This window comes from Molothrus aeneus, chromosome 3, assembly GCF_037042795.1.
Source record: "Molothrus aeneus isolate 106 chromosome 3, BPBGC_Maene_1.0, whole genome shotgun sequence".
In the NCBI taxonomy this organism is placed as follows: domain Eukaryota; kingdom Metazoa; phylum Chordata; class Aves; order Passeriformes; family Icteridae; genus Molothrus; species Molothrus aeneus.
Genome location: NC_089648.1, coordinates 41,508,935 through 41,533,329, shown reverse-complemented (window position 1 = coordinate 41,533,329; position 24,395 = coordinate 41,508,935). Strand labels below are relative to the sequence as shown.

General features: G+C 38.4%; 1 protein-coding gene across 1 annotated transcript in view; it reads right to left on the bottom strand.

The window, feature by feature from the left end:
* Positions 1-24,395, bottom strand: part of DISC1 (DISC1 scaffold protein) — a 190,739-nt gene that overhangs the window by 31,229 nt on the left and 135,115 nt on the right. Inside the window, exon 10 of the mRNA XM_066546761.1 lies at positions 12,273-12,333. Coding sequence (XP_066402858.1) covers positions 12,273-12,333 — 61 coding nt within the window. The remainder of the gene's footprint in view (positions 1-12,272; positions 12,334-24,395) is intronic.

Genomic DNA, 24,395 nt, shown 5'->3' with positions numbered 1-24,395 from the left:
TAAGAAATAATATTAATGTAAAAATACATGGCCCCCACAGTAATCTCAGTAAACAAAAAAATAAAAGGATAATAAATATCTGCCAATGTTTTTTAACAAATGTGTTTTAAAAAATTAGGCTTATCAACTACACTCATTATCCACAATTTTTCCACTCAGTAAAACCACTGCATCGAGAATACTGAAAGATTAACACTGAAATCTAACACCAGTCTGCTAAGAATTGACATATTTTCTAAAAAAACCCTATCCTGATACAGCAACTTCAGGACAGAACCACCACCTTGTATTTTATGTGAAATGTACATACTATGTGTCTGGTTTTTCCTTCCCAAAAGGCCTGTTAAAAACAATACATCTAGTGCTTAAAACCATCAATAGACATTTGATTAGTCTTATTAAAAAACAAGATACCACACAATATCAAACAATACTTCTGTCATTTTTTCTTCAATTCTCCAGTCATTTATTTTACCTGGTGCAGAACTTTAATCACAGGCTGTCATCTTTTTACCAATATTCAATGTCACTGTGTTATACTTTAATTATCTCCACTGGAAACACAAAATGATAGACTGCTGCAGCTGATGGTTTTCACTTTGATTCTTAACACAGGGTGGATGCAGGAATGGGACCACCACGCTGAATGCAGAAAATTCAGTCATTTACAAGGGAAGAAGGAAGGCATCTTGTGGAGAGCATTTATAATTCAATTGAGTCCCTATATTTACTTTGCAGTTTATTTTTACTATATTACCCAATCTATAATGTAAAAAATTTACTACCTGCTTTCAGGGCTACTTATTTCTCTTTAAGAAAAGAAATGGTCCTCTGCCTTTACCTCCACTGAAACATCTATTACAAATAATCTATTCTAAGACTATAAAACTTAACTTTGATAGATGAGGAGAAAGCTACCAGGGAATTCTTCTTATTCAGCAGTTCACATGAGGTCAGCTTCTCAACCCTAGTTTATCATCCACCTTATTCATAATCTGGTAAAACACCCTTGAGTTTGGTAGTAACTCTGATAATTCAGTCTATATCCTGCTTGCCTTTGGCTCTTGCAATAACAGCAAAGCCCCAAAATGTCATTAATTTTGGCTGGATAGGAATTTCTGGAATGAGATCTTTTTTTTCTATTTAGTATTTGATCCCAAATTAGATTTAAAGGAGAGGCATGAATTAGGCCCCAGTTTTGAAAAACATGCATCTCAGTATCTACATATCCATCTAAGCTCTGTTCAGCTCACCTCCTACAAAGCCCTCAACAATTTCTTGAGTTTGAATCCCACAAAGCATCTGACTTCTAATGACCTCCTCTAAAACGGAAGTCATTCAAGTCACAACCAGTTCTAATCCAAGAGAATACATTTGTTTCTAAAAGTATGCCACAGGAAGAAAGCACAGTGTTTGCACTGAGGCCACATTCTCAGCTGCCACAAATCCACACTGTTGCAATAGCAGCAATGGCTATTTATACCAAGCAAAGAATGTGTTCTTATTTCAAAGCAATTAGAATAATGAGCCTCATCTTTTATTGCTTATTACATTCTCTGACCGCAGTGCAAAGAAGCACAGAGAAAGAATTCACAATTCTCCTATCATTTTTATTCACCTCTGTTCTCTGATATAAAACAGTTTAAAATATACTTCTCTCTCTGAAAGCATGAGAGATTTAGACTTTCATTGTCAAGGGAATTTGGGGATGTGAATCATCCTGTGTACCACTGACCAAACAGGAATTAAGCATACATAATGATCAAAAAACAGGGCAAAGAAATAACCTTTTAGAAGAGATACAATTGGGAGAGGTGATATATTGTCATCATGTAGGAATGTACCTTGAAATTCAGCTTTTGTAACCAGGAAGACACACCTGGAAAAAAGAGAGTGTTGGCCAAATCCCGGTGTCGACAGCCACATGCTTACGGAGTTCCTCTGAAACATCCAAGGGCACCATATGACCTGCTGTAGTTGCAGAGTCATACAGGTTCAGGAGCCAAATCCTGTTCTGGATCAAAAGGAGCAAGAGAGAAAGGGCAAGGTCTGCAGATCCTCCCTGGCTGGACCCTGCTGGGTACAAAAACCCTGCACTGCTGCTGACAGAACACTCAGAATTGCTGGGCTGTGTGTTGTCTCCCCAGACTAGCACAGTACACTCCCAGTAGCAAGTACATTAACTAATGAAAACTTCCAAATGCTAGTAGGAAAGACTGTCCCAGCTGCATGCAAAATAGAGTTATCCTATGTCTTCATACTCCTCCTATGCAGATGGCAATGCTTTATTTTCTGCTGGTTTAATTATCATTGTTTCTATCTAACTGGCCAGCCAGGGCTTTGTGCAAAGTATCATCCAAAGACAGAAGAGGAGGATTTAGCAGCACTGCTGGACAGCAGGCAGATGGTGTCAGGTATCCATCCTCATCTTCCTTGACTGCTCTACACCCATGACTACCATTGATGACAATCCCACTCAGATGACAAAGCCTCTGTAATTGCACAAACTGGTTTCAAATCTTGTCTTCAGGGATGCATGGAAAACACTAGCAGTAGGAAAAGATACATCCACCTCCCAACACTTCTCTTGCCAAGTTCCGAAGGGAGCAGCTGTTTTTCACTACATGTATGCACTTACATGCAGCCACCAAGAGCACCTGGTAAGAGAGCCAAAGCTTAATGCCACAGACCCAGAGGTGACAAACAGCTTTGCTATCCCTCCCTCCCCTCACAGTCATATCTTCACAGCTAAGATGGGTTGAGGTTTGCATGAAATCAGCTCACAGAGAAGTCAACAGCAGGGCAGAGCTGGGCAAGGCACAGGTGATGCTGAAGGGCAAAGAGAAGCACTTTGAAGAGTTTACAGTTATTTTTCTCATCAAGACTGAGAAAAATCCCATAAAATTACTGGAGATAGTCCTCTGTGTAAAGGGATATTTTTAATCAATTTCTCAAACTCGGTCCCTAGTTTTCAGACTGCCTCTCACCTAACACTACTACATTCTGCTGCATGTTTTCCTTGTTATTTGAAAGGAATGATGAAATCACTGTCCTTTAGGTTGACAGAGTGCCCAAATTTAACTCCTCAACAGCCACAGCACACTGCAAATACATCCTCACATTGTTGATCTTGGATCTTATTTTTAAACTACATCTGAAAATTTTAGGATGAGGTCAGTGGCTGAACAATCTTTGTGAAGCACAGTGGAGCTGTTATAAAAAATGTTATGTCATAGTCAGAGCATTTTTGCATAGGAAATGGAAAAATATTAAAAACAAACCACCAAAGCTCATTTTATCAATCTTCCCTTCATTAATGCAAACATACATTAGGATCAGTATCTTCAAGAGAAATTGTATAGGCTTCCAGGTCAAAGAACCTACTCTTGGGGAAGAGGAAGGATCTCTGATTGCTGTCAGTCATGGTAGACATTCACCACTCATAAAATGGGATCCTCCTCACATTGAAAATATCACTAATTAACAAACAAAAAAATTATTAATATGGATTTTAAACTCTTCATAAAATTCATATAATTCAAGCAAGAAGAGCACAAGAGATTAGGGAAAAAGATACAAAACCATTTACTTTTGCTCCAACACAGGGAAATCTCAGCACACCAAAGCAGCAAAATGATACAGAATTACTTACTCTTAATGAGGCAAGAGTTTGCAGCAGAGAGAACTACTGTGTGTGCTGGTTTTAGCTGAGCTAATTTCCTTCACAGTGGCTGGTATGGGGCTGTGTTTTGGGTTTGTGCTGAACACAGGGTTGATGATACAGAGATGTTTTTGTTATTGCTGAGCAAGGCTTACACAGAGCCAAGCCCTTTTCTGCTTGTGGTACTGCCACACTGGCAAGGAAGTTAGGGGTGCAGGGAAGGTGGGAGAAGACACAGCTGGGGCAAGTGACCCAGGCTGTCAAACGGAATATTCCAGACCACATAACATCATGCTGTATATGTAAGTGGGGGAAGAAGGAGGAAGTGGGGCATGTTTGGATTGGTGGCATTTCCCTTCCCTAGTAACTGCTCTGTGTGAAGGGGCCCTGCTCTGCTGGGAATGGCTGAACACCTGCCTGCCCATGGGAAATGGTGAATTAATTCCTTGTTTTGCTTTATTTGTGGGTGTGGCCTTCACTTTCCCCATTAAACTGTCTTTATCTCAACCTATGGGTTTTCTCACTTCCACCTTTCCTGTTCTCTCCCTGATCCTGCTGCTGGGGGAGTGAGCGAGGGGCTGGGCAGGGCTTGGCTGCTGCCTGGGGTTAAACTAAGAGACTGTGACACTAATGAATTTCAGCAAAGTGGTGAACTGCAGCTCTGCAGGCACCACTGACCAGCACCAGAACAATGCAGCATAGGAAAAGAGCATACAGAATAAAACAAAATCCTAACAAAATGCACAATTGCGAACCAGCTTGAGAGGCTGTGAACTGTCATCATATTTCCTTTTCAAGCAAGGGCAATACTTTCTGTTTTTAGAAGGGGAGATGCCTTGCCCTCTGACAATTTTTGCTATGCTAAGAATAAAATGAATGGAAGACAAAGAGCCTAGAGGAAAGAAGGGCAAGATTTTCCATGAATAAGCAGCAAAATCCCCTGTCACCTTGTCTTTGACAATGCTGCACACTAACTACTGATGTTAATTCAGTAACTTGGAAAAAGCCCTGGATGAAAGCTGAATTAATATGGACAGGGAGTTAGTAAAGGCTGTTCAACCATGTGCTTTGCTTTTTCTAAAGCTCTGAGGCACTGGAAACTGGCCTCAAATCTGACCTTTTCTTTTTTTTTTTTTTTCCTAAAAGGATCTAGTTTCAATGCTGAGAATAGCTAAAAAGAACAGAGGTTTCTGCTATTTCTTATCAAACAGTATGGTCACGTGCCACAGTTCCCCCACCATCCAATTAAAAATCAGTATTTGTGACCCAGCATCTCTGAACAGGCAAAATACAAAAAAAAAAGAACAATAACATTTCTGAGTTCTTAATTCTTGTGCCCTTCTTCACTTCTTATCATCTCATATAGAAGCAAGTCTTTAAAAAATGTTATATGTAGCACATATGCATTGGTGCAGTAATAATTGTCTACTAGGACTTGAAGTGAAAAGGTAAGTTTTGTGTTATGTCCTCTTCCCCCAGAGTACTGTGGGGTCCAAAAGCCTACCTACTTCATCCCTCCTTTCTGCAAAAATCTCCTTCCATACCTTAAACCAGCAGATGATTCCTTAGTATGTAAAACAACATTCTCCTCCTTTTGTAGCAAAAAATTAATTTTATGACTGCAAATTCAGAAGATTCCTGCTACTGACACAAAAGGCATGGTGGGTTCCATCAATGCAATTCTCTCCTATCTTGCAGTTGCCATAGACAGAAATGGTAGTGGGGGTGTTTTTCACTTTGGTTTTTGCTTTGTTTGTTTGTTTTTTTTAAATATCTTTTCTCACTTGGTGCAGGAAGCAGATTGCATTCTTTGCCCTCCATTTTTAGTGCTTGGGCAACATGCATTTCATCTGCAGATAGGTATTAGTTCTGCCAGGGCGGAGAGACAAGTTCAAGGCTGGGAACAGAGTTCCATCCTGGCACAGACATAAGTTTATCAAAGGATCTCCACTAGCACATGGCACCAGATAACACTGATGATAAAACACACATTATGCTGCAGAAACATGATTAGAAACTCTTATCTGCTGCACTTCTATAGCGACGATTTCCTTTTCCATGCCCTGTGGGCATTAGCTACTCTTTCCACAAGCAGAAATGAAAGGCATAGTGAAGATTCCCCCCTTCCCTCAAGACCTAGTTAATCTAGGCTAATCCACTTCTGTGAAGCAATACCATCAAATTTCTTCTGACATTATTTAAATTTACTAAGAGCTGCCAAGATCCTATACTTTGTCAGGAAACTGCAAACATTTCAAACATATTGCAAGTGATTGTGAAGAGAATAAGGATATTTGGTGAGAACCTGCACTGTGGTCATGTAGAATAAGACAGATTGAAAAGTAATTGAATGTGTTTTGAAGGTGAAAACAGGGTTTCTGTGAAGAAAGTGCTTTATTATATTCCTACTATCCAACTTCCCCCTGCTCCATGAAACACAAAAGAGATAGGCAAAAATAGGTGTCCTAAGGGATAAAGTTGGAAATAAAATAAGGTAAGAATAAAATGCACAAAGTGGAAATGAGACAAGTCCAAGGAAGGAAGACAGAGGACCCATAATAAAGGGAAGAGCAGGGGGAGAATCAGAAAGTCCCCTTTCTAAGACTGCTAACATCAAGACAGAGCAATTAAAGAACAGCAAAAAAGAAAGAGCACAATGCTTAAAGCAGATGGGAAAATAGAACAAGAAAGAATACTTAAATTTTTCTTCTTTATTAATTGGATTCACCACTGTGAAACTTTCCTAAACTATTAAAAAAAGAGGACGTATCTCCCAAATAAGACTGGGCCAATATAGCAACCAAAAAATCACCTGTAAATTATTAACTAACACAGCAATTTGCTTTTCAATATTCACAGCTCCTTTTATTTGTGAGTATTTTGGGGAAGTAAACTTCCCTCACTACAATAGTACCAAGAAATCAGTGGGATCTTGCCAAATTTCCCCTCCCCTATAGAAACACCTTTAAAATGTTACTTTTATTCACAAGTTCCTATGTTCTTGTCACCAGTTACATGGCTGAAAGTCATAATCCTTTGATTTGTAATATCATAACATTTCCCCAGCAAAGTAAATAGTATAACAAGAGCTGATGTTTTCAGGCTGGAAAAAATACCAGGAAAACATGAGCCTTTGAGAAACAATAGCCCTGTTTTCATGACAGCCTCTATTATGTAGACAGAAAAATAAGGTAACTGAAACAAAGCAGCTATATTGTTCACAACAAGGAGAAGGGATTGTCCAAAGTAAAGTGTTTGATTGTTCCCATGAGGGTTTGGTGACACTGCAATGTGTTCTTCACATTACTGAAACATGAGAAATTATTTGGTAGTGGTTGAAGGCTTTTTGTGTATTCACCAGTATGATAAAACTACACAGTATGGTCGAGAGAAAACTGTTTTACTCTAAAGAACAGCAAACCACAATTAGGCAGAATACCTTCAAATGTCACTGGAGAGTGCAAAGATTTCTTCCAAATTTATGGATCTGGCAAGTTATGTACATATTCACTTCATGCAGCATCAATTTCTAAACATGTTCCAAATTTTCAGTACTTAAGTTAATCACACCGAGCCTAGTCCTGCAGTCCTTTGTTGTAACAGAAGGCAACACAAGTGATTCCACTGCCATCCAAGGGCATTTTTTCATGAAGAAAAGGACTTCTCATAAACAACAGCCTGAAGTCATAAGCAAACAACACGGGTGGGAAAACTACCCCTATATAATCAATGTTAAATTAAACCACAAAATATTCCATACATACAGGAACAACAGAGAAAGAGAGCTACAAATCTGCAAGGATACACAGTCCTTTTGATGTGAGACTACCTTTAAGACCATCAGCAGTGTGAAACACTGTCCTTTTAGTGTGCTGCGCTATTCAGAGCATTCATACCCAGCTCTGCTCCCAAAACCATTCCTGAAACTTAGTATTTTATAAAGGAGATGTGAGGCATGTGGTATGTAAGCTAACAGTGAATAGTAAGGAAAGACAGTAACTTCTAAGACTGTTCATTTTCATGTAAACTGGAAGGTGACATGGTGGCATTTAATCCTGACCTGTCCTCTTATGGCATGGGACCCTCAGAAGATCTTATGTCTCGCCTGAAGGGGCAAGATCTCAGTGAAGATGACATCCTCAAGTGCATTAAAAGCACTGCCTGCATGAGAAACCCTTGTTTCTGATAGAGAAAATGTGCATGCCCTTAGCAGTCTGAGCAACCAGGCTGCAGCCACATTTGTTCTGAATTAGGCAAGTGACATTTGATTGAAACTCCTAAAAGAAAAACCACACATGAAATCAGGTAAAACAGACCTTGAGCTTGATTTCTGCTGCTTCACTAAATGCAAGGTGCCTTTATCACACCAACTATCTTAACACCTCAGTGAATGAGGAGCCATGCAGATGAGCACAATTTACATCAGAGTAAGACTCCACGACATTTTCCCTACTGTGTATCCATGAGTAAAAATTAAGGCACCATTAAAATGAAAACCAACATTATTGAACAGAAAATGAACCCAAGACAAACAGCAGAAGAGAGTCAGTTAAAGAAGAAAGGTTTTGCATACATTTGCAAACTTACCTGGTGCTGTATCATTCAACAATGGCAAAGTACAGTCACTGCAGTATTGCATCTTGTTATATTTATGCATTTTCCCTTTCTTGCAGGATAGCACAGAAAATAGCTCAATAAAACACCTTTGTGTAATTGTCATCAGTTATTCTTGAATAATATTATTCCCCAAAAATAATTTCATGATTCCTATCTGGGAATTAGGAAAAGCCCTTAAAAGCCCTGGTTTTGTGATGAATGGAAGTCACAGCATAATCTTTTGAGGTCTGGAGAACAGTACAATCACATTAAATTCCCTCAGCTCAAGAAATGTCATCTTTACATCAGCTGGCACAAAAAAATTGTTTCCAGCCTGAGGCAGCTATGATAAGGGATTTAGAAGTCATCACCATGTGGGCCAAGAGATATAAAGGAATGCATCACCACATATAAAGTGTCTGCTTCTCAGAATTTTGGAGCTAATGTTCTCACAGCTGTGTATGACTTAGACCAGCTGGGAAGAAGAAAGGAACTAAATTAGTCACTAGAAGGATCTAATATTTTGTCTAACCTGCATTTTAACACTCCAGCAGCAGAACTGTTGGTAAGCAAAATAAGATCAGATCATTATCCAGCGAGGGATGGGGCTGTGAAGTCTCTTGGAAGCACAGTAGAAAACACACAGTCCTGGGGGCAGGCAGGCAAAGATGACATTTCAGTCCTATCTGTGCACTGCTAAGATACTACCAGCAGCTGCAACAGCCCTCAGCACAACTGAGGGGGGTCATAGGTTACACAAAATTACCACAGACCATCTGGCACTTCCAAGCATGCCTGTGCTGCTCCACAGATAAGAGGGAAAACCTTTTGGACAGACTTACTCAGTAACCTTAGCACAGCAGTTTCCCTATAGCAGGCATCAGAGTTTCTGTAACATGACACACAGGCACTAACAGCTCAAGATGAAATCTTTAATGGCATTTACAGCACTCTTGACTAGGATCAGTTTGTGACCCTCACCCATTTACATGACTAAAGCTCACTTATGGCAGAACTTGGTGGTTTTTGAAAGAGTTGGATGGTTGAAGTCCACTTTATTCATGGTAATGATATAAAGTGCTAGCAAAGCCTTCACTTGGTGTAGAAATAAGTGAAATGAAAAAGCTCCCACTTTCTGTGCTAGAACAAGGGTCCCATGAGAAGATGCTCATCTGAATTTCAATGAGCTAGAGCAATTACTGTAAACTTCTCCTGTACAATCCCTCCTAAATGGCTCAAGTGATGAGCTGAAGTTACCAACACAAAACTTCTTGTACTTCAGATATTCACACAAAGGTCTCTGCTGAACTCACTTTTATTATTCTAACTCTCACCACTTTTGCACATCTCCTGTTTCCTAACAAAAGGTAATCAATGGTATTTACACTCTCAAGAGAGCAGCCAGTTATTTAATGTATAAACTTGGAGAATGGCTTGATGTATGTTGGTGACTAGGAAAGAGACAGCCAGCAGCTTATTAAACATGCTATTTGTTCATTCTTTTATTGGAGGATACTGTCTTCAACGACTGTCAGTCCCCTGTCAGAATATAACCTACATTTTAAATCAGGAAAAAAGAGTGTCAAGTAATCTGTATACTTAGTGGGTGCTTTGCCTTCTTTGGGGAGAAACTATCAGCTACTGAACATATTTCTATTTTTTGCTAATGTATGTTTTACCATTTTTTTCTTTAGATACAAGGCTATCAAAAGAGTAGCATTCCTAATGAAACATATTCTAGTAAGCTACCTGACAATGGATGCATCTTTTAGGTCGCAGTGAAAAGTATTGCATTTGTTTTAAAAACCAACCAACCAACCAACAAACAAAAAAACCCAAAACCCCCACCTCCCCAAAAAGTATTCCAGCATATGAGCTAGGTTACCCTCCCATCTCTCCATTAAAAAAAACCAAAAAACAAACGGACAAGAGGAATATATTCCAAATTTTTCTTAAGAAAATAAAAGAGAAAAGGGAAGGGGGGGAGGGAAATTAACTGACAAAATTGATTTTTTGAAACTTGAATCTTCATTAAACCTGTTTTGTCAAGAGATTTCTTCATTAACTTCCTTTTCCTTCTGTTACAAAGTGGTCAAAAATGAAATTTCTAAGAGCTCTGCTTTACTTTGAAGCTGTATCTTAAATTGAAGTGATCTCAATCTAGGCTGTTTCTATTCGAAACATTACCTGGCAAAATTATAGGTTTCTGGAGAAAAGCTTCAGAGGTTTATTTGAATTCATGCTACCCAGACTTGATTCTCTTTTGGTTTCAAGAGCCTCCACAAAAGTGCATCCACAAGCCAGATGCAAATTCTATCTCTGTCTAAAATGTAATCTAAAAACTTACTCTTTAAACTTTCCTTAGAGACCCTTTCTTTAGCTTATGATATATATAAATGAGTAATCTGAGCATTTATATGAAGACCAAAAAAGAGAAACTCTCTCAAGTTACTGCTCTAAGCAGGGGCAGGGTTCAGGGAAGCCTCTTGGGCTCTTGCTTGCTTTTCTATTTTATTGCTCAAGCTGTAAAGCAGGTGTAGCTAACTACCTAAAGATACTAAAAAGAACCTATAAAAAACCAAATATATATAATCACCTAAAATTAAAATACCATAAAAATAAAATATTTTTCAAGACATAGTATCTTGGAAACTTCTTTTTCATAAAAACATTAAATATTTTCTCTTTCCATCAGTATTCAAATTCTTAGCTCTTAATTACTTGAACTATTTTTAGACTAATACCATTTGCACATCTTGGAAAACAAGATTCAGGTCTGAATCTTCACCATCTGGGACCTGCAAATTCTATCTGATAAACCTCTGGAAGGAGAAACAAACATACAGCTTCTCTAAGTATTTAACACTTAAAGAGAAATTTACATCCTTCTGGGAGCCTATCAATTAAATCCATACACTCTAGAAGCATCAAAACATGTTGCTATACTTTATTTTTAATAAAGAGTATGGTTTTCAAAAAGACAGCACACAAAGTCCTTAAGACTGGTCTTAAACTTATGGACTGAGGTATATGGAGTAAAATTGTTATTAAGAGAGGGTTAAGCAGCACACAGAAACAAAGCTTGATCTTCACCATCATTTTTTCATTCAGATCGGAATATCTTTTAAATTTACAAGTTGAGTAAAATAAATATTTCTATATTCAAAAGCATGAGTGAGCAAAATATATAAAACCTTATCTTTATCAATAGTACAAAAAATAGCAAGGGCAACAATTTATTAATTATACCTGCTTAGTAATGGAAATGGAAGTGGTGTTTATCTGGTGGATTACATTTTGTTAAGACACAAACTCCAATTACAACCTATGAAAGCCTTTTAAAATACAAATATACTCATTCAGGGCAAAGTTCACTCACTAGAAGATTCCATTACAACAGCACTGTAATATTTGCTAACCATATTTCAAGGAGAATCCTAAAGTCAGAGGGGTCACCTAGAACCCTCTTCACACAGTAAGAGAAGGAAATAGAAACGTTAGTGTTTGTTTAAAAAAAAAGGCATAAAAATATGTAAATTCTGCATAAGGATTCAGTTCTTAAAATATCTCTACTGTTGTCTTGGTTTGTATTTGCTCTCTCCAATACCCCAAACTGGCATTTTTTCAAAACTGTTATATTGACTGTCATTATTTGCTAAAGATGTCCAGAACTCTGCTAAGAGATTCTTTTGGCCCTGCTCAGTGTTGGTTTTTGCATTGGAGCAGAAGGGTGATTTTTCACCCAGCTGTCATATCCCCAACACTTGAGGCTAGACCACTGCTGCTCCAGAGCAGTCCTTTGCACTGGAGAACACAGTGATTCTTTCTTTTACCTGCACCCATTGCCAGGCTGCTGAATGCAGCCATGAACAGAGCTCTTAACACAAACAGTATTTCCTACTTTGAACTATTTTTGGTATTATTCTAATGCAAGTTCCTAACACTTTTATGCATATCAATGCTGCATGTACAAGCATTTTTAAGATTTCAAAGGTTTTCATGATACCATCCTTACCTATGTAGTTTATCCTCCAGAATCTCCATGTACTTCTCAGCATTTTCTTTTACACTGGTCACTGCAAAATAAAGGCCAAAATTAGGTAATGATATAACTTTACAGTTCTGAGGGGGTTTTCTTTTTTTAAACCAACTCATCTCTTACCCACATATTTTACACATGTCAGTTAGGAATAAGAATTTCATTAATCTTTTTCACATTCAAATTGCAGTGTGGGTGTCTTCTCCCTTTTTCCTTGAAAGTCTATTATATCTATATTATAATAATAGATCAATAACAAATGCATTAACCTCTTAGCTGGGCCAGAAAAATGTTGAGACTAACAAACACACAGTATGCAGAAGCTTCCTCTTGACAAAATAAAAAACAAAGGCAACAATGACAGCTTAAAAAAAATCATCCCCACAAAAAAAGAAATATTACCCATTACTCCTCTTTACCTTTAGGAGAAGTAAGCCAGCCTTACAAATGCACCAGTCCATGCACAACAGTCCTTTAAATAGTTATCAATCTTGTATCAAACATTTCTGATAAAACTAAAACACTACACAATGAAAAGAAATACCACTCAAGATTGTTATGAAATTTAGGTTGGGGTAGTTTGTGGTTTGGTGTCTGGGGAGATAGTTGTGTGTGTGTTTGTTTATTTTTAAAGCTCAGACCAAGACATTCTCTTAGCCCCTACAACTTCTTCACCCAGAAGACATTCCAAAAGACTACTTACCATAACACACAACAACAAAGCTGTTCTTTTGAATGACCATTGGTACTCCATCAATGGTAGAAAGTAAACCTCTTCCAGGAAAAAAAAGGCTTTTAGATAATAACCATTTCCACAATATGACAACTTTTCTTCCCTCCTCCCTATAAGCTGCTTGCAAAGTCCAAGTCTCGTAGGACTGTAAATCGCTTGGTCTCTTTTAAAGGCTTAATTCATTGTACATCAAATATATATTTTATATGAAGAGGCATCCTACAGAGCATCACTGTTCTATGGGGAAAACATGCTAAATGGGTCAGGTACCCTGTGAGTTTACACACTCATCTCCCCCATCTTCCTTACAATACGATGGCTCCAAGCACAGCTTACACACAAGAGCTTTCCCCTTCTGTGTTTGTTGGGCTTTTTCCCCTCATGAAGTTGAATGTCACCCACCAAAGCCTGACCTGAAAACTCAGCATTAGCCAAATCAGCTGTGCTAAAGTTTACACACAGAGGAGTTCACTGAGGTAACACCATTAGCAGCAAGCATCAGGATCAGTGTAACATCGACTGTCTGCAGAAGGTGGTGTGCACCAGGTCACACAGCAGTCACACATCACTGAAACTGTCTGCAATGCAACGGCAAGTATAGAACACATGTTGCAGGGTTGATTTACTTGTTCATTGTTTGTTTTGTTTTGCTTCATATATGAGTTTATTAGAGTTTATTAGCAAACAAGCGAACCAACCAAACAACAAAAAAAACCTGAAACAATCAAAAAACACAAACCCACCACAGCCCCAGTAGTCTGGAAGCAGGATTCTGCAATATTTTATTGTACATAGACAACTGCATTAGTTTATACATTCACAGGCCCAATTACTCATTAGGAAAGTGCTGATGGATGTTATGCAAAAGGGTTTATAAGGATTTCTGCGGTGGCACTGGAGACTAAATAACTTTACCTAGCTTGTAGCAGTTCTGTAACAACTACAGGGCTTAGTAAAAGCTCACAGTTTCCTTACCATGCTTTTATTCCTACACTTCCTGTAGAACTGTGGAGAGCCTGCAAGCTGGCAAGTCTTTCTTTAATGACACACTACAGCTTTATAAAAACGGCCAGCACTTCTTGCAAACTCCCTATCCATCAATCCCCAAATGTGCTGACCTGAGGCCCGGTGCACACTTTGACAGCAAATAGCTTCAAGGTGTTCGGGTGCTGTACTTCCCCTTCTCTTGCCATTGTCACAGTGTCCTTCAGTGTGAGCTGTTACAACTCAGGGGCTTATTCTTTTGGATAATAAAGTCAGCAGATATTATTTATTTTTGGAGAGGGATGAGAAGAGGTGGAGAATCTGTTTCACACTCACTTTGTTTCTAACCGATATAGTGACTTCTTACGTTACATGAAAGATAAACCTTGCTTTCAATTTCTCCTGCTGTGCTTGTCACTTTTTAATTGGGTTTGATCTGATAGAGTAATTCGCACTTTCACAGTTCAGTCCTGCCCCTACATGCAATTTTACAATGCCCTTGAAGCACACAGCTTAATATATCAGCATTATTCAATGACAAAAAGTAATGGGCAAGAATACACCACTAGTCAAAAGTAGGTCAGCAAAAAGCTAACACTCATTTGGAAATCACCTCACATCACTAAACCCTACTCTCTCCTGTCAAACGTTTTAACTACATTAAAAGAAATGCAAACTTTGCTGCTGAAAGAGAAAGCTCCCCAGACTAGCTTTGTCTCCTTGCCTTCTTCTCCGTGTAATTGGAAAAGCTGTGACCTGGAGATTTTGCTGGAAGGAAAACATATCTTAAAAATCTGATTAAGGTTACTTCCCTTGCAACAAACTGTAGACAGCACTGCAACAAATACTTTCAGCCTTTTAGATCATCCATTGAAACAGAAGACAAGCAAAAGATTAGCAGATTTTTTGTTCTAATTTAATGAATCTATTCACCATCACTTCAAAGCAAAAAAAATGCAAACAGGAAACTGTATGTGCTTTCAATCTGGCCAAGAAGGTATACTAGATGACAGAGAAAGAAAAGAAATAATAATTTATGAGATTCTTCTCTGCATGCCAAATGGTTTATTTTTACATTTAAGTGAATGGGGTTGTCTTTTTCCATCAGTTCTCTGGGGATTTACATGCTTAGCTTATATTAGCCTTGAGGGGAGTTATTAAAATAAAGAAATATAAATTCTCTATTAAAATAAAGAAGTATAAATACTTGCAGAAGATCAAAACGCCAGGTTATTTGCTAAGACTAAAAATAAACTTCTCTTGTGAAGTCTTAATTGAAGAAAAGTGAGTCAGCATTTCTTTCCCTTGTTTTATCTTAAATTTTTCTTGCTTCTTACAGCAAAGTCCAATCTTGGAATCAGTTCTGGTCGGACAGGACTGAGAAGCAGCAGTGAGCTCCTGTGGCGGCCTTTTAATTGCTACAGAATGTAAATCTCCTGTTTTAGAAGCTGCATAGATACCATTCAATAATTAACCTACATAGCATTCCTTTAAAATATCATTACATGTCATTTCTCATCTGAAGGCAGCCCCAGTGGGGTAATGCTATTTCTATTACTTACAGAGATTATTCAAGCCCACACATGAAAGCGTATCATTACTTTTATTCTTCAGTTTCCTATTCTTTGGTCCTCAAAATTGAACTTAAAAAGACCTATGGACTATAAGATATGCTTTGGATACTATGATCAATATTTTCTAAAACTTTATAAAACCTGAGTATTTGACTGGAGATACCTCAAAGCCAGTGTTCAAATGGATGCTCCAGGTGTAAATGGTTGGCAACTCAGAAGAATAAATCTTTAAAATTGAATAGGGGTCTTAAAAAATAGTAGTCAATATCACAGTAGTTTTCACAGATGAGTAGTTCTTTACCAGACAAGTCATTCACCGAGTCCAAGAGATACAAAGTCTGAAGTAAAGTTTTTACCTTCCATCCTAGAAGGTATTATTTCTTTTTTTTTTTTTCTTTTTCTTGTTCTTTTTTTTTATGGATAGACAGTGTGGATGAATAATGACACATAGTTTTACACAAAATTAAAGGTTGGAAGAGATGCAATAGCTCCTACACCAACACCCAGCATAAAAAGAACTGCCAGACATTACCTGCCTGCATGACAAGCCTGATACCTACAAAATTAGCCTTTCTGATCCACAAGCATAATGTTCCTTCTCAAATATTATATTGTATAGAGTAAACCTCCCACTGGTGTGACGGTGTTCACAGGGGTTTTCAGATGAGGGAAGAGACGAGGATTTGACTTCAAATCCTGTTTCAGAAGGCTTGATTTATTATTTTATGATATATATTACATTAAAACTATACTAAAAGAATAGAAGAAAAGGTTTCCTCAGAAGGCTAGGCTAAGAATAGAAAGGAAGGAATAACAAAGGTTTGTGGCTCGGACAGAGAGTCGAGCTAGATGGGTAGATGGGCTGTGATTGGCCATTAATCATAAACATCCAAGATGGGCCAATCACAGATGCATCTGCTGCATTCCACAGCAGCAGATAACCATTGTTTACATTTTGTTCCTGAGGCCTCTCAGCTTCTCAGGAGGAAAAATCCTAAAGAAAGGATTTTCCTGAAAAGATGTCTGTGACACACTGGCTTCAATGACATTTTTGCCTGACTTAAGGATCTAGGAATAAAAATAAAAAAAACTGCATAGACATGTATTGATCTGAGGACAGAATTACGTGTGAACATGTTGCTTCTCCTGTCACTATACTTTTTTAATGTAAAAATTGTTATTTATACTAAGATAAAATGAAAGCAGAAAATGATTCTATGCAAATCTGTCTGATCTTTTCTGTCATGAAAGATGTACTACATTAATGTGTGAAGTTGGGGTCTGAAAAACTGAAGAATGGCATTGATATATTTAAAGGTTCACTTGAAAAGAGTGACACTTGACATGACATCTTAGCTGCCCAACTACATGTCATGATGATTTATCAAGCCCCAGTAACAAGATTTTGGATTACAGAATGGTAAGGAATTTTGCATCCTGCAGACAGACAGAGGAAAACCCCAAAGAACAAGCTCTGTGAAGAACAATGGCCACTCTCCTATGCATTGTTCTCAAGGAACCAAAGTAGAAAGAACAGAAAACGTCAGGATTAAAGGCACAAAAATAAATGCCTTATTTAAGAAGTGTAAATACTTTTAAAAGGCAAATGAAATTCTATGCTGGTTCCCTGTCATCCAGTAATGAAGTAAATACCGAGATACGTAGTTATTACCTGTCTTTTCCAGTAATTGTGGTTTGTTCTAAGAAATGTACTAACCCTCTGAATAACATTGCAACACAGCACAAAATAACTGAGGGAACTACTGCCACCAGACATGAGGTGGCAAAAATTTGGGAGGTCAAATGGACTGGCTATTGTGCAATTAAAAACACTACATAAAGGTGAACTGGAAACACAAACATCTGTACTGAACATCTAAGAAATGAAAGCCAGACGTTTAAAGACACAACCTAATCTTACTTGACTAGAGTAAGACTGAATTATGGAATCATCTCAAATTAGGCAGAGAATATTTTCAACTAGAGCTGAAAATATTCTTTACCTAATTTGAGATGATTTCATAACTCAATCACAAGGTTTTTTTCCATAATGCAATCACAAGGTTTTTCCCTCTTTCTGTAAGCAGCTGGCCTGGAGAATAGGATACTGTCCTGCCACAGAAATGGAAAGCTGTGCTTTGCAGTGGCATAGCACTGGCAGGCAGGTCAGGAGCAGCAGCTCTGATGGGTCTGAGATCTGTGAATGCAGCAGGGCTGTACCATGCAGGGCTGCTAGACAGCCTCAGTCCCTCTGGACAGAAAAGATGACTGCAACAACAGCTGGGTGATTCAGTGATGTTGATCTTATCATAATCCCATCCCACAGAAGAAGAGGGGGCTTTCAGGGATCCACTGTCAAATGACACTCCACTGCTTTCAGAGCTCTCAGAGGGATGGAGTATGTAGTATCTTGTCCATGTGAAGACTTCCATCAGCATCACTTTCCTCTCCAGCACTAGACTGTCAACTGCTCTGATACCATAGGGCAGCACTTCTCCTATATAGAAGCAAACAAATAAAGGTTCCATCTGGAGCATCACTGTCTTAAAACATTTTGCTCACTCTCACATTTAAAATCTTGCAGGATATTTCCACTTTATACTCTCTAACTCTGGAAAAATATGGGAAGTAATAAAAATCTATGAAGAGTAATAGAGAAATACAAAATTGGCACAACACAGGACAGCATAGCATTTTGGCCCTAATACTGCACTGAAACAGGAAAAGACTGAAACAGTGTGAACAACTCACCCTCCTCAGGAAGTTCCCCTTGGAGCTGTGGATTACAGAGTGTCTACTGTTCCATTTCTTCCTAGCACCTTGGTACATCCTGAACAGGAGGAAGCCTAGTCTATCCTCCAGACATGCTGGGAATGGGTGGGCACTGCAAGGCCAGGAGAAACAGCTTCCTCTCTTTAGGAGATCACATAAAGGCCAAGTTTGGCCAAGTTTTTCCAGGTCATTTGGAAAGATGGCATTATTTTACACATTGTAGAAGCAGGCAAAGAAAATGCTCCTTCTGCTTGTGTCAAAGTTCTCAGCATATTTACAGATGGCCTAATTTGTAGACCTTGGTGCAACAATGATTTTGAGGATGCAATAAGGCAAGTGGCACCTTACCCTTGATGCAAAAAATTACAACCAAACATAGATAGCACACAGAAGATACTGATTTTAACAGAGAAGCCACATTCTGCTCTCAAGTTAGATGTCAGAGCAGATATAAGTTATGGAAAATCTCAGAATGAACAGAAGTTTGACAAAGAAGTAAAAAACAGAAAATAGATCTTACAAAGAGAAATGACAGGAGGTGCCAGCAGCTCTGCCTATAACAACTGACAATTCTGTCTTTGAGCAAGGCATAAAAGGTTTGCAGAGGCGACAAGGAGCAGGGGAAAACCACCCTGCATAAAAAGGTGCATTTGAGAAACAGACATTCCCAGAATCTGCCTCCTGAACCTTCTTTGTTGCATGCAGCACTTCTCATCCAAAGAGACAGGTGACCCTTCAAGTTCTGTGATGATTAAATTGCCTACATTCAAGAGAATTACCATACTTTCACATGGTTTCTGAGTTTCTTTCAAATTTCTGAAAAATCTGTCAAACCTGACACAGGGATTCCTTCCATGCTACATGTGGGAGACAGCAGGTAGAAGGAGGCAAATTACTTTCAGTAAATAATTTACCTTAAAAAAAAAAAAAGCTGAAATTTTACGCATTGTTTTATTACACAGTATCAAAGCAAGCATACTGAGTCTAAACTGAAGGGGCAGTAGGCCCAGCAGTCACCAGAGCTCATAATAATATGAAAAAAGATTGGCCTTGATACTTTAAGAGACTATGTAAAGAGTAGGGAGAGTCACAAAGCACATAGCACTGGACCACCCACCTGTGCAGCCCCAGGTCTGGAAGCAGCCTCCTGGCCTCCCAACTTCTGCCCTGCATGTACCACCTCTGTAGTAACCACAGGCTAGGTGCAGATCCCCTATCACAGGTTTGGTTACTTTTTCACAAATGATTCAAAAGCTACAAATGATTGGAGTGCACTAAATGGAATTTTAAATTGGCTGCAGAAAACCAGGGAGAAAACCATTCCTACATTCTCACTTCAGGGAAATCTGTGCTCAAACGAAACGCTCTCTCTGTTTTACACTGCTGACATAAATAAGCCAACTTGCTCCAGAAAGGTTTTCTCCATTGCACACAGTTAATTTTATTTTTAAACTTTATTTAAAATTAGATAGGAGATGGATTCATGTGCAATTTCTAGCTCCAGAGTGACTGTATAGTACCACTTCTGGAAGAATGCTGGAGATCTTCACCGATAACACCCTCAGGGGATGAAGGCTCCTGAACTCTCCATGGGAAAGTCAAGGTTGAATTTTCCTCTCCCATTCCATCACATGGATAGGACCAGCCTGTTTTCCCTGCTTCACTGCAGGTGCCAGAATCATTGTTTACACTTTGTTAGACAACTTACTAACTACTTTAGTATTGAAAGTATCATCTCTTTTCCAAAACCCATGAGAAAAGTTTCCTTTCACTTTCTATTCTTATCTCTCTTGCATTCTTTACTTAGCAACTGGGGAGGAATGAAGGGGAAGGCAGAGGTACCAGAGAGCAATCTGCTTACACTTTCTCCTACCTGGCTCTCCTCTCTGCCTGTTTACCACCTATTACTTCAATCCTCTGCTCACCATCTGTTCAACCTCCCTGCTCCAACAACAAAAAAAAATTTCCTTTTTTCCTTTCTCCTCACAAAGCAAAGCCTGAACATCAAGGAGAGCCATGTGTCCAGCTTGTCCTCTGTAGATTGTCAGCAGTCACAAGACATCATCTGGAAATCATTACTCACCCGAACTAGGCAACCAGACTCAACATGTGCAAAGGCACCAGAAGAGTTCAAACTCGTTACTTGAATTGCCACAAGTTTTTCCTGGAAGTAAGATTTATTTTAACACTGTTAGATAAGATAAAAAGACCCAGAATGAGCCCTTTCTACAGCAATCCAAGACAAACAACAGAGAACAATTAAGGCTTTATGCACAGGCTAAGCTCCATGACAATTACTGACAACAGTAATGCCTATGTTATGAAAGGCAGGAACAGGTCAAACATTTTTGTCTGACAGACAAACTATAAAACAAGTGAAATCAAATTCAATTTTTGACTTAAGAGGATACTTTACAGATAATATGGATGATCCATAGACCACAGGACATGTCACAGCCATTCAACAACATCAAGGCTTCTAAAAGACACAGGAGCTGGTTTCAGGCAGCTGTTCTGCTGAACTTCCATGTATGCAGTCTTACACCTAGTGCTTTAGTACCTAAACTGCAACTAAAAAATTATATTAAATTACTAACCCACTTTGGCTTTTTAATTGAAGGTCACAAAGGAAAGATGAGCAAAGATTTTTCTCAATCACTCTAAACCCTCCAGAAATATTTTTCTAAAAGGACTCTGCAAAATTTCATGCTAGTCTTAATGCTGCTGATTATTCTTTTCCTATCTCAACATGCTTGCTAGTCAGGCCATACAAATTAGCAAGAACCCAGGCACCTACAGAGAGAGACAGCCCTAAGTCAGAGGATAAAATATATTTTTACTTCAACAAATACAATTAATTATTCGAGAAACTGTGTTCAAAACTTCTTTATAGAAGAAAACCACATCATTGCAACACAGAAAAAAAATAGAAAAACGGAATTTACCCCCAAATGCTGCTGTAGAATCTGGTTACTAAAAGAGATTAAAGGGAGAGCAGCATACAAGCATAAGAGCTTTGAAAAGTAACAAAAAAAGTGAAAAAAAGTGAAAAAATAAGTGAAAAGCCAATGCTCTTACTGACAGAGGAAAATCACAGTTACCTTCACAGTAGAACAAATTGCTACTAAGACATCAGTCCTTCAGATAATTTTAAAGAAAGCAAAGTAGAGCTTAAAGGTATATACTGAAGGTTAGAAGTAATACAAATTGCAACAGTGATAAGAAAGAATATTCAGAATTCCAAGCTATTTTTAACAACCTTGAAATCACATCAAATAAAGCAGGGATTTCCTGCACCAAGGCTTACAAACGATACCTGCAAATAGCACTAGCTTATGTTTTTTGTGCTGCTGTTATCTCCAAGGATCTAGAACAGGTCTTGAAACTTCAGAGAAGCAGCAATTTCTTTTTTAGAAAATAGCTGACAATGATACCATGATACAGAGAAGCAGTGTCCCACATACATGGAAGTTTTCAGAAACTCATTGTAAACTATTTGACCACTGTTGACCACTGTACCAGTCACCCTTTCTGCAATGCAATTACAGGGCTTCCAAACAAGAAAAAATATGAAGCTGCTCAGCAGAGAGGTTGAGCAGAGCCTGTTCTGCTGCCATTTCAGGGAGAAGAGAGCTTTAATATATCGCTTTCCTTAATCCCTAATAATCTTTGCCCTAGCTGCTTCCTCTTGACATTATGCAACCTGCACATAACGGCATATGAGTTTCATTAAACCCACAAGCAATGTTTGGCTATGCCTGACATATCAATGTAAACATGATGCTTTTGACCATGAACATTCAGTGATGCCTTAAAAGCCTCTCTGCTCCTTACACACAAAGCTGGGGCAGAGATTTACACAATGTAAGTGGGAGAATTACTGCAACTGAGCAAAACAGATGTACCTACAAGAATGTATGTGTGCTAAGTGCTTCTGCTAATCCTGAGCACCCAAAAGGGCAGAGTCACAGACACAAGAGCACACTGTTGAGTGGACAGATATTTTTTTCAACTGTTTTCAAGACAGGATAATTAATTTAATTGGCTGACTTCAAAATGTTGTTTACACTGTGTTATAAATGATCAAATCGAGAGCCAAACTTATAAGAAAATTTAGCAAAGATTATTAATTTGTCCGCGAGACCGAAGTTCGGTCACCGAAACCACCACAGCCAAGGGTCAGCGTCGAGCCCAGGATCGGCGCTGGGTGAACACATGGATTTGACCTCTGCATGTCAGAGCCTCCCCCTGTTCACAAATGCTGCCTCGCACAGCGAGTTCTTATACAGTTTATTCTGCCCGAGGCAGAGATGACCGAATGTTCTTTGTGTCTCTTCACAGGCATAACCATGGCTATACATGTGCAGAGGTAGACAGTGGTTCAGTCCAGGTGTCTCGATGTTGTCAGAAGACTTTGGGGAAGTCAGTATTCACATGCATCACGGTGACCATCGATTATCTTGGTAGATGTAATTGTCGAGGCGATAATCACTCTTGAGTGGTCCCAGCAACCCAGGGAAGCCAGCGATTATGGCCCTGGAAGCTTCTATTCTTACGTTAAAAAACCCCCAATGTTATCGGGAACTAGATGTACATGAATAAGACACTGCTCCCGGCCAGGATGGTCAAAAGACATAGTTTGGATCGTACAATATTTTATACATTAATAGCATGAATTATCTCTACCATATACTACACACTGTAAATTCTTTGCTAGTTTTCTTATTAACTTCCTAGTGCAAAACTCTACTGCAGCAGAGCTCTTGAAAACAACAGCTTTAATATCTCTAAGCTAATGTGGTCACAACAAAGGCATAAGATTTCACATAGGGTGATAAAGTGCACTTTATGAATTAGTTGTAAACAGCAATTTACACTGCATAATGAAAAAGGGATTCCAATGACATTCCAATGGAAGACAAACACCAGCATATTTCATATTACCATGTAATCTTCACTGATCTACCCTCTCTTTCTTATCTTTTTTTCCTCAATACCCTCTTTGGTCACCAGAGCCAGGTATAAATCTACATCTCCCCCTTATCTGGATAAACTATAAAATATTTGAGCTCCCAGTAGCTTTTTGGTTTTGTTTTTGTTTTTTAAGACAGAATTCATATTTAGCTTAGAAAGATGATGAAAAAAGCAGCTTTATTCCTATTCAAAATCTCTTTCTAGATTGAAGCAGACCGTTTCAGCATCAATAGAAAATATTTTGTTTGAATTAAACCCTAAGACCTCTGTTTCTGTAATGTCCGTAAAGGAAAGAAATTAAAGGTCCTGCCCTTCATATTGAGTCTCTGCATTGCTATATTGTAAGTAGGATGAGTGAACTCATTCTTCAAAGCAGCAGAATGCTCTAATGCAGTGGCCTTTTAAAAAAAATTCCCTGATAATAGCAATTTTTGTTGAAACTGACACCCTTTCTTGACTTTTGACTATGATTTTTTTCTCATACATTTTATTTGCCATATGACCCAAGCTGTCTTCCTTCCTGACTCTTAAGCCAATGCTGTTTGTGTAATTTTCTCCTCCATTCTTTTTTTTTGGTTTCTACTCTGCCTTTCAAATTCCTCTTTTTCAGATTTTGTCAGCTTTGCTCTTTCACTTAAGCTGTAAATCATTCAATACCACAGGGAATTTTACTTCTGGTTTTGCTCTCTGTACCAAACTTGCAGTGTTTAAGCCACTTCTAGAAAAGAAAACTTTTAAGTACGAGCTAGTAAGGATTCCTGAGACAGCAGTTTGTGGACACTTTACTGGTCATTCTGGTGATGTTGAAACAACTTCCCAATAGCTGATGCAGACTCTTCTATAATAGCATAATTGAACATTTTCTAATACCAAATGTTCTTTAGGTATGATTTGATGCTCATATGCTTAGATGATGTAATCTTCATGACCTAAATTATTTTTCAAGTGTCACCTTGAAAAGAAAAATTTTAATTTCCTAAGTTTTGAAGACATGGGGCAGAAATCCAACTCTGGCAAAAACCAAGGTCCGTATCTTCAGAACATCTCAAAACCTGCAGCAAG